Source organism: Ilyonectria robusta (genome assembly GCF_021365365.1).
Source record: "Ilyonectria robusta strain PMI_751 chromosome Unknown BGZ61scaffold_73, whole genome shotgun sequence".
NCBI classification, from domain to species: Eukaryota; Fungi; Ascomycota; class Sordariomycetes; order Hypocreales; family Nectriaceae; genus Ilyonectria; species Ilyonectria robusta.
This window is the reverse complement of record NW_025764507.1, coordinates 87,697-98,355: the sequence shown is the minus strand read 5'-3', so window position 1 is coordinate 98,355 and position 10,659 is coordinate 87,697. Positions and strand designations below refer to the sequence as shown.

At 43.1% G+C, this 10,659-nt stretch overlaps 4 protein-coding genes across 4 annotated transcripts; 3 read left to right on the top strand and 1 right to left on the bottom strand.

The window, feature by feature from the left end:
- Positions 1-4,129: 4,129 nt before the first annotated feature.
- Positions 4,130-5,432, top strand: BGZ61DRAFT_575160 (uncharacterized protein; the record flags this gene model as incomplete). Its single annotated transcript, XM_046256181.1, has 4 exons — positions 4,130-4,549; positions 4,622-4,751; positions 4,853-5,027; positions 5,088-5,432. The coding sequence occupies exons 1-4, from the start codon at positions 4,159-4,161 to the stop codon at positions 5,430-5,432; spliced, it is 1,041 nt and encodes a 346-aa protein (XP_046093927.1). The 5' UTR covers positions 4,130-4,158.
- Positions 5,433-5,806: 374 nt separating this feature from the next.
- BGZ61DRAFT_487404 (uncharacterized protein) lies at positions 5,807-6,989 on the bottom strand (the record flags this gene model as incomplete). Its single annotated transcript, XM_046249965.1, has 3 exons — positions 5,807-6,474; positions 6,535-6,894; positions 6,947-6,989. The coding sequence occupies 3 exons, from the start codon at positions 6,987-6,989 to the stop codon at positions 5,807-5,809; spliced, it is 1,071 nt and encodes a 356-aa protein (XP_046093926.1).
- A 241-nt stretch (positions 6,990-7,230) lies between these two features.
- Positions 7,231-9,399, top strand: BGZ61DRAFT_575156 (Alpha/Beta hydrolase protein; the record flags this gene model as incomplete). Its single annotated transcript, XM_046256180.1, has 3 exons — positions 7,231-7,252; positions 7,652-9,175; positions 9,245-9,399. The coding sequence occupies 3 exons, from the start codon at positions 7,231-7,233 to the stop codon at positions 9,397-9,399; spliced, it is 1,701 nt and encodes a 566-aa protein (XP_046093925.1).
- Positions 9,400-9,919: 520 nt separating this feature from the next.
- BGZ61DRAFT_524413 (uncharacterized protein) lies at positions 9,920-10,650 on the top strand (the record flags this gene model as incomplete). The annotated part of the gene is made up of 3 exons (XM_046252644.1): positions 9,920-9,994; positions 10,063-10,402; positions 10,475-10,650. Exons 2-3 carry the CDS (start codon positions 10,087-10,089, stop codon positions 10,648-10,650), a joined length of 492 nt encoding a protein of 163 aa, XP_046093924.1. The 5' UTR covers positions 9,920-9,994; positions 10,063-10,086.
- Between the last annotated feature and the right edge of the window lie 9 nt (positions 10,651-10,659).

Sequence of the window (10,659 nt, the reverse complement as noted above, 5' to 3'; positions counted from 1 at the left end):
ATTAAGATAACCTTTATAATCTTCTATAAATAGTAAAACTACTATTAATTTCCTATAAAATAAAAATAAATTTACTTATTAATAATAGTTGAGTTTAATAGAAAAGGGGAATTCTAATAGAATTTAAGTTACTTTTAATACTAATATAAATCCACTTAATTAAATATATATACCCATAAAAATTAGTTATTATAATAGAAACTAACTAATTATATAATAATTTTAAGGGGGTCTCTTCTATAATTATTAACCTAGAGTAAGATATTATAATAAATTTAAGATTTTAGCTAATAGTAAACTTCTTACTAATAAGATTAAAGGCTATATAGAAGTTAAGATATATATATATCTTAATAGGATTTTAACTCTATATAGTAATTAAGATAGTAAAATATAATTTAACTTAAATCTAGAGGAATATAACTATTATTAAAATTTTTATAATAGCTATAAGCTATTTCCTAAGTTAGTAGGGTTATTAAGTTAGAACTTTTATAGTTTAAAGTATATCCTACTAATATAATCTATCTTATTATAGTTATAATAGGTAATAAAGCTATCTATTCTTAGTGTGGGGTTATATAGAAGGTCTAGATATATAAGAGCTTATTCTATAAATTACTTTTATAGTCCCCTTAAATTATTAGAATTTTTCTAGAGTTACTTAAAGGCTAGCTTATCTTTATATTAATTATTTTATTTCTTCTTCTAGCTTTATATTAAGTTTTAATATTAAATTATAAGAATAACAATCTTAATATATATTTTTAGAATCTATATAAATTATATTAATATTTAATTTTAAAGAGAGAATAATAGCTTAATATAAAAAAAAAGCTCTTTATTTTTTATTATACTTTGGAAATTATTTCTCTAAGAAATTAAGATATTTATAGAAGTTTTAGGGCAATTATAATTCCCTTTAGTATACTTACTTAAATTATCTTATTAAAAGAGGTTTTTAGTTAGTAGTATCTTTAAGAAGGGTAAGAATCTATTCTTTAAAGATATTTTAAATATTCTCTATATCTAGATAGTTATTTAAGGTTATTTTATTAAGATGTTAATTCTATCTTATTTTTTTCTTAGAAATTAGATTATTAAAAACTAGAAGAATCTTCTTATAGCCCTAGTTATATTATTACTAAGCCCCTTTAAAAGCCTATTAAAAATTCTAAAGCTAGTTATCCCACTTTTAAATAGTAGTAGGTAGCTTAAAAGTAGCTATATTATATATTTAAATTTTCTTTTTATTATTAAATAAAAAGCTAGATAAGTATTATCAATCTTTATAGAGTTTATTATTAAAGTTTTAATAGGTAATTTAAGTAGTAAGTTGGCGGAGTTTAGCTTTATATTCTTAAAGCTTTTATAATTTCTTAAGCTAGATAATATACTTATAAATTGCTACTTCTTATTTAGTAAGTATTAGGGGGGTTACTTTAATCTTTTCGGGCTTAGTATTAAAGGTTAAAGTAAATTAGCTACTACTAATACTAGAGTTAGTAGTAGATTTATCTTTATTAGTATAGGCTACTATCTTATATTTAAATAGCTATAAAAAGAAGCTTTAAAATTATAAAGAGATTATATATAAATAGATATATAGCTAGATAAGTATAAAAAATACTATAAGAGCTATATTAAGATTAAAGTTTGTAGATTTTAGTTATACCTACTATTTTACTCTATTTATAGTATATTTATTGTAAAATTCTAGTATTAAGTTAGTATAATTCTTATAAAGTAATATTGGGGTAATTATAGGATGATATTAGCTTAGTTTAGTATATTAGGGTAATCCGGGATTTATTTATATTATAGTAATAATATTCTTAAAAATTCCAGCTTTTAAGAATTTCTTAAAAATTACTAAAAATTTCTATTTTAATAGTTAGCTAAAAAAAAAAGTAAGGTTAAAAGCTTTAATATTAAAAACTTATATAATAGCTTTTAAAAATTAATTAATTTTAGTTTTTATTCTATATATAATAATTTTTATACTTATTTATATAATTAGTAGTATAGTAAAAAGGCTAATAAAATTAGTATTAATAATAATAATAATATTTATTTAATTAAACTATAATTTTAATAATATTAATCTTAAGTTTTAATATTATAAGATATAATAAAAGAAAAAATTAATAAAAAAAATATAAAGCCTATTATATTTTCTAAAGATTTTAAGCTTATAATATAATAATATTATATAGGTATATAATTAAAAGAAATATAAAAGTATTAAAAATAAGTTAAATTTATATATAAAAAGTAGAAGTATAAAAATAAATATAATAAACTTATAATCTTAAAATAAATCCCTTAATTCTATAAAATACATTCTAATAAGTTAGTATTCTTATAAATTAATAGAGCTAATAATATAATATCTAAAAATCTATATTTAACTAGAAGTTAACTACTATATTAAGGGTAAGGTAATTATACTAGCTACTACTATATACTAAGTCTTCTTTAATACTCTATATAGGCTATTTTAAGTACTTATAGATAATTTTTTAAATAGCCTCTAAATTTACTATAAACTATAGATACTATATAATTAGACAGTAAATTTTAAACTTAGGGTAGCTAGCCCTACTATAGTAAAATTAATAACCTTACTTATTATTCTATTTAAGCTTTATTTTATCTAGAGATAGTAATAAAAAAAGCCAATTTTTAATACCCTTTATAAAGCTACTTATAATCTTATTAGATATTTTTAAAGAGAGTTAGAAATACCTTTAACTTTAATTTAATATAACTATAATACTTAGATATTACTTTAAGAGGTAGTAAAAATAATAACTTAATTTATTTTATATTTTCTAGTTAATTATAAGTTATAACTTAGCTACTATAATAAATAGACAAGTTAATATTTACATTCTACAATAGATTATTTATAAGTAAAGATATTCTGTATATTAAAAACCAAGTAATATAATTAGAATAATTAGTTATTAAGGGTTTACTTGTAAATATTAGCAAGACCCTATTGCAGGTTACATACTACTCAAGAGTTACTAGACGCCAGGGATAAAAGCTTTTCTATACTTTAATTTCTATAGATATATTTAAATATTATTTTCTATTAACATCTAGAGCAAAAGGGTAACAAATGGGAAAAGAATAGAAAAATAAAATAAGTTAGAGACATACATGTGCCGGGTAGCTTGTGCCACGGCAAGAGGCCGAAGGCGAGGAGGATTATCAGCAGGTTTCTGGCACCACACGCATTGTCTAGACCATGGTTGTTTTTCAGTTGGACTCTGGTCGGGGAAAGTGCCGATAGGTGGCGAAGGAGGAGGAAGTGAACTGACGAGATGAGACGAGCATACATCACGCATGTGTAGGCAGGTCGATGTCTAGGCCAAGAACGCATCCCCTCAATACAGGCACGAGCAAAGGCAACCACTCTTCCCTTGAGGGGCAAAATTGGAGTGCCTAATGACTATGCTGCGCTGACTAGCCAGGGTCTCTTGAGTCTGGGCGCTGCTCTGAGATCTTGTGAGGGCTTAGTGCGGCGTGTGCTCCATCTCCAACCCCCAAAATGGAGAACGAGCACAGGGGCCCCCGGATGAGACACTCCGGGGGCTGCTTTGCGCCACCCTTCTGTTGGTCCATCGGCACTGCGTCGGCTGTTCCGAAGCTGGGCAGAGACCCAGTTTGAAAGGTGCTGGGAGCTCAGGTTGGCGTTAGTACAAGCCACTTGAGCATTAGTCTCGGAGCAGGAGTCCACGACGGCTATAATTGGCTCACCCATCAGAAGATGGCAAAGGAGACAGGTGCATCGCGGGGTGACGGTGGCTCATTTCCTGGGGAAGCATCCATCGGGTCAAGGCGAGCTAAATCCGAATATCGCACGTCGTTGTTGACTTCGAATTGAGACTGATGCCATCGCCATGCCAGCCCGGGAAGGGCCGAACTGCGTTGGCATCAATTGCATTGCACATCGGGAGCGTAACCCGAGGAAACCGTAGGTCATGGAAACTGATCCTGCCCCTTGTCTCGCGGTCAAATAATCACCCGCTCTGGACGCCATCCTCGTACTTGTAATCAGGACAAGTTATAACGTCTAACCTCTTGCCCTGAGGCTTGGGTGCTCACCAAAGTCAACAGTTCCTGGCCAAAGTCTTCCAGAATTTGAACATGTCGTCCACCAAGATAAAGCTAGGCGTCATCGGGTACGGCAACTCGGCCAAAAACTTCCATCTGCCTCTGATTACCCATATCCCCGAAATCGAGGTGTATGCTATTCTACAGCGAACGCCACCGGCGCCCGACGCCAAACCGGGCGAGCATTGCACTGTCGACTTCCCTGCGGCGAAGCACTTTACCGATGTCGACTCTTTCTTTGCCGATGACGAGATTGAGCTAGTCTTGGTTGCCGTGGCTGCTATGCACTACGAGTATGTAAAGAGGGCACTTCTTGAAGGCAAAAATGTCATCGTCGAGAAAGCATTCACCACTACTAGTGCAGAGGCAGACGACCTCATCCAGACGGCCAAGAGTGTAGATAAAATAGTAACAGTCTACCACAGTAAGTATCCTCTCTTTCTAAGTTATTGACTTGCTTGAGCTCTAACGGACGGCTTTGCGCTCCCTTCATTAGATCGTCGGTTTGATGGAGACTTCCTCACGGTTCAATACCTCGTCAAGAACGGAGTTCTTGGTGACCTGATCGACTTCGAGACACACTTTGACTGGGATGACCCGGGGTGGCCCTCTATTTGGGCAGATGAGTACATCCCCGGCAGGGGACGCTCTTTGGACTGGGCTCCCACACTGCCGACCAGGTTCTCGGCCTGTTTGGGCGGCCGGAGCAAGTCTTTGCAGTCTTCAGGGCCCATCGGGATGGAGCCCGCGGCAGCGCCATCGACGACTGGCACACGTTGATTCTTCAGTACGCAGCGCCCGAGAACCAGGGCCTGGTGGTCACCATCCGGAGTACGCAAATTGGCCCCTCGACGCAGCCGCTACGATTCTTGGTGCGAGGCCGTCAAGGGTCGTATATCAAGGTTGGCGCTCCTTACTCACCCCCAGCTGTCAAAAGCTTGTCCAGCTAAATTGCCTCCTAGTTCCACCATGACATGCAAGAGGCACATGTTGCGGGTCGTCAGTTCTCGTCCCCTCTAGACCCGGAATTTGGCAAAGAGGACCTCTCTCACTTCGGTGAACTAACCACCACATCCATGTATGATGCTTCATTCCAGGCCTTGGATGAGTCCGGTCGCCAGCCTCGGTATGTGGGCAAGATGCCCACAGTACGTGGAAACTGGCTCGGCTACTATCAGAACATAGCCAGGTCTCTGCGTGGCCAAGAAGAGCTGATAGTGACGGCGGAGCAGGGGCGGGGCGTGATAAGGCTGTTTGAGCTAGCGAGAGAAAGCGCTCGCACAGGTAGAAGCGTGTCTTGGAGTTGACGTAGTGGTTTGCGGCGCTGTTCATACACGTCTTAATAGCCTATCAATACTTTCAAAAATATCTGATTTTCGTATTCGTTGCTGTGTCTTGACAGTCAGGTCACTCGATGCGGGAGTTCTGAGCGAAATATTCCTGCCGGACCATGAATGTAACACTAGATTACCTTTGTCGGTTCCGTGATTGTCCTCTACTCATCAGAAAAAAATATACTGTCTCGGTACCTCTTTTAAGCAGCTCTGGCGTCCTCAAAAGGCTCATCACATCTTGCTCTCACTCAAGTACACACTGTAAAACTTTCTAGTAAGAGATGTTTGGAGGCTATGAAGGTCACGATTCCATTGAGCCCGGCTAATCAATGCTGTAGCTTGCTATATCACTTCTCGTCTTGTGGATACCTCAAACCGTTTGTGTATCTAACGGAGTCCATTAATCTCATGATCCTTAGCGACTCGTCTAGAGGAATCACGTTGCTTTCTTTCCTTCCCGCCGCGAGGTCTGCGGCGATGGCATCCTGTTCATGGTAAAACCCGCTCTTTGGTGGGATGGGAAAGTCCAGCCTCTCTTCCTCTTTGCCTCGTTCTCGAACCACAAGAAACAGCGGCTTGGAGGCACCGTTGCCACCCATCAGGATAGTTCCGTTTGAGCCCTCAATGCGTCCAAAGATCTGATCTGAACTTCGCAACAGAGTGGTGGTGCAAATCGCCTGAGCTTGCAATGAGGGATAGTTTAGGATGATGGATGTCGTCTCGTCGATGCCGTCCTTCAGCGTCATGCTGCTGGATACAGTTGCTGGCTGGGACGAGTCGTTGTCAGGATGCTGATCAAAGACGATGGATGCCCACGTTAAAGTGTATATGCCGATGTCTAGAAGAGCTCCAGCACCTTTAGACGGGTCTTTCAGTCGCGAGTCCTGGGGCAGAGAACTGGTTTGCATGTGCATGCCGAAATCCATGAAAAACCGAGAAAGCTTGCCCAGTCTCTTCTGGTCATGAATAATGCTCCGCAAGGCTGATGCAATAGGGAAGAAACGGGTCCATACCGCTGATTCAGAGCGTGAGCATCTAATCTATCACCAAGTCTCTCATTGTTCGAGGTACGTACTTTCCATCAAGTACACATTCTTTTCTCTCGCGGCAGTGATTAGAGACTCCGCTTGCCTTGCATTAATAGTCAGAGGTTTCTCGCACAGCACATTCTTTCCAGCCTGTATAGCGGCGAATGCATTTTCAAAGTGACATGAATGCGGTGTTCCGATGTACACTATATCCACATTGGCGTCATTGAAGACCTTGTCGTATGACGGGTACAGAGATGGAGACACGGCTGGAGCGTGGGTTTGAACAAACTCTCGTGCCTTTTCCACAGAGGAGGACCCGACGGCTTGAAGTTTGTGTCTGGGAGATGAATCTGAGCGGGGCAGCATCAAATCAGACACGAACCAAGATGAGATCATACCACAGCCTGTGTCTCGTGAGCTCAATTGCGCAGGGTAATGGCAGGGAATTACTCTTACCAACGACTCCCCAACGCAGTTCAGTTCCACTAGTGGACGACATGGTTATAGGGTAATTACAGTTCGAATACACAAAACCTGAATTATTTCCCATATCAGGCAACTATTAGGCGCAAGCGAAATATCATTTATAGCAACACGAGGCACGCCACGCAGACTGAATGTATTAAACGACAGCATCCAGTCAGGCCATCTTCATCGGCTGAGCCGAGCGTGTTCCGATGCTTTGAGCTTCCCCGCGACGCTACAGCCAATCTAGTTAGTGGGCGAGCGCAATTTTCTGTATGGAGGAACAAGAGACTGGGGGTACGTAATATTAAGCCGGGGACGAAGACTCTCAGCTCCATCGGCTCAGCCGGTCTTGGTCCGACACCTTTGTTTTGAGCCGTTGGCGACATCCCCCGAATAGAGACAAGAACTTGTTCCCAATGACGGTTCATGCAGGGTCCCCCCCATGGCATGGAAGTTTCTATTCCGAATTCTGAACAGATAGATTTATCTTGAAAGGCCCGTTTTCTCTGACGATGGGCTTTTCCGTTCAAGTGAGCGTGTCATTGCGAAGCTACAACTCCTCTCTACAGATTACTATCTACCTTATCTTGTTCTTCACCGGTGACAGAAACATGCCCTCTCTGTCATACTTGCACCGGGTCTGGGGCCTCTGCGTTCTCTTCCAGCTTCTATGCGGTACCCTATCTGCCGTAGCCTCGCCAGCCCCAGCAGTAAAGGCGTCGCCTCTCGTTCGCCTCCCCAACGGAACATTGGCCGGCACTTACAACCGCCCTTACCGTCAAGATTTCTTCCTCGGCTTTCCCTACGCCGCACCTCCGGTCGGCGACCTTCGCTTTCGCCGCCCTGCTCCCCCAAAGGCCTGGCACGGAATTACTAGGCAGGCTGACTCGTACAGCTCGTGGTGTCTGGGTAACAGCTTGCATCTGCGTGGCTTCAGCCAGAATGTCACGGGAGAGTCTAGCGAAAACTGTCTGTACATGAACCTCGTGCGTCCTTCTAGCGCTGTACATGTTGGCCACGGCTCCAAGCCCGCCCCGTTGCTGCCCGTCCTGGTGTGGCTCCATGGGGGCGGCTGGTCAGAGGGTAGCGCCAACGACGGCCGGTACAACGGGTCCTTTCTCGTCCACACCTCGGTCAAGATGGGCACTCCGATCATCTACGCCAGTTTCAACTACCGGCCCGGTCTGTTCGGGAGGATGAGCGGGCCAATTCCGCAAGAGGCTGGTGTAACGAACCTGTTGCTTCATGATCAGCGCCAGGCACTGGCTTGGATCCAGGAGAATATCGTGTACTTTGGAGGAGACAAGGCTCGTGTCACCATCATGGGCGAGTCAGCGGGCGCCGGCAACGTGGGCCATCATCTACTGGCCCCGGACGAAGGTCTTTTCAGTGCTGCCATCGCACACAGCAGCGGTCCGTTCGCGTCGAATCCCTTCCTCGACGACGCCGCGGAGGCTGCGGCATTCACCGCTGCTCTCAACGTCACGGGATGTACAGATGCGCTTCAGCCGCTGGACTGCCTCCGTAGCGTGCCCGCCGAGGTAATCCAGAAAGCCGGTACTTCAGTGCCTCAAGTCTTTGTCCAGGACGGAGAAATCCTCACCGATCGAAGCTCCCGTCTCCTGGCGGCGGGCCAGTTCGTCAAGGTGCCACTCCTGATCGGTTCCAACAGGAACGACGGCACAACCCTCACGCAGCTTGACATTGAGAAAAACAGTCCGGTCAACACCCTCCAAGAATTTGCAGACATCATCACATCGGTCAATGCAGGAAACGTGCCCCCACTAGATGCGCTGTGCACCTGGTGGCGGCTATACCAGGAGGAGATTGATAACCCATCCGTTGCCGGCCTGGGCACCGTGGTCGCCGATGGCGGAAAAGCACTAGGATCCGCGTACGGCAAGATGAGTCTCTGGGAGGGAGACAATTACTTCACTGCAGGCAGACGTTACGCCAATCAGGTGTGGGCAGAGCATCGAGTTCCCAGCTACAGCTTCTTGTTCGACACAGTTACTGCGAGTCTCAGCCCACAACGCGACGGGGCGGCACACTTCCAGGAAATTCTGTACGCCTTTGGAAACAAAGATGCCGTCGGCTGGGAGCAGAACCCGTTTCCGACGGACCCTGAGCTGCGAGCAAAGCACTTTGCCCTCGCGGACGCCATGAGCAGGATGTGGGTGAGCTTTGTTGCGACAGGATCACCCAACAATCACAAAGGTCAGTGTCACACCCTCCTCTATGCCAGTCTTTTCAATGTCGAGGTGGCCAGGATACTGACGAGAGTAGTGCCTGGGCTGGACATCACCTGGCCTGAATATTCCAAGGGCAACCCGACAAACATGGTCTTCAGTGCGACCGAGGGCGTGCATGTTCAGCCCGACACTTGGAGGGCGGAGGCTTTGCAGTCGTTCATCGATCTCGCCGATGAGTTTAACAGGTAACCGCAGTGTGCTCTGCGTTGCGGGAGCAAAACACCAATCTAGAAAAGCTGGCAAACACTTTGTGCGGAATGAAGGCCACTGTAATTTATAGGGGACCGCATTGCTAGCTACTGCTGAATACCACCTTTCGCATCTCACTGTACATGACCCTTTGTGAACAACGTTCCAAAATTAGAGAGATCCCGACGCACCCGAAAAAGAGTTCCACCCTCACTCCACGGGGAGAAGCTGTTGAGAGTTAGCGTAGTCGCAGCGGAGCAGTCTCGGACTCAAGGCCATTTTGGTCCTAATCATCCCTGCACGCCCCGCTCCGAGATCCTGTTATTGTCGTCGACGATATTCGGGGAAAAGCCGATGACCCTCGTCGTGGATCCCACGCCGGGGCCGGCGGTCCCATTTCCTAATGAACAATGACTTTAACCCATAATGTTACGTCATTCTCGAACTGACCATGATTACCGAAGAGAAAACCACAACCTGCTCCAAATGATATGGGGATATGACTGAGCCGCCGCTGACTTACCAGCTGAGCCCCGAACACATATCATGACCGCGGGCCATTTTGCAGCCTCTCAATTGTGATATTCAACCCGAGGTATATCTACAGCTCGAGGTCCGAAGGCCACTATACCGTACCACTGCTGCTAATCGCAACAAGCCAAGTTCGTCTCCCATATACATAACACGATGGCCACCAATCCCCCAATCGAGCCCAATGTTTTCACTACGACGCAAACCGCTTCCGGGCAGGCTGTATTCACCGAAGTGAAGCCAAAGGTTTTCAGTAGCAATCTGGCAGTCATTTATGGTTCCAACAGCCTGCCTGTTGACATCACGGATAACGCAGATCTTGAATACCACAGCAGCAGCCCCATCGAGCTAGTCCCCAAGCAGGGCTGTCAGGTATTTACGATGCGAATTGCCCCAGGAGGCAAGGATGCGCCGATATCGCGCTTGCATCGCAACCTCAGCATCGATATCGGTATACTTGTTGCTGGCTCTGGTATGCCCTGTCCTGGTTTGAAACTGCTCCTCCACTGTTGGCGCTGACTCATCTCTTTTCCTTTCGAAATAGTGGAAGCCGTGCTCGACAGCGGTGAATCAAGAACTTTGGTGGTGGGTGACAGTCTCATTCAGAGAGCTACAATGCATGGATGGCGCAACACGAGTGAGACAGAAACTGCTTCGATGGTCATTGTTGCAATTCCGGCGACTGAGAATGGTGGCAGTGTTCAATCTTCAGAGATATAGTCAGTCAGT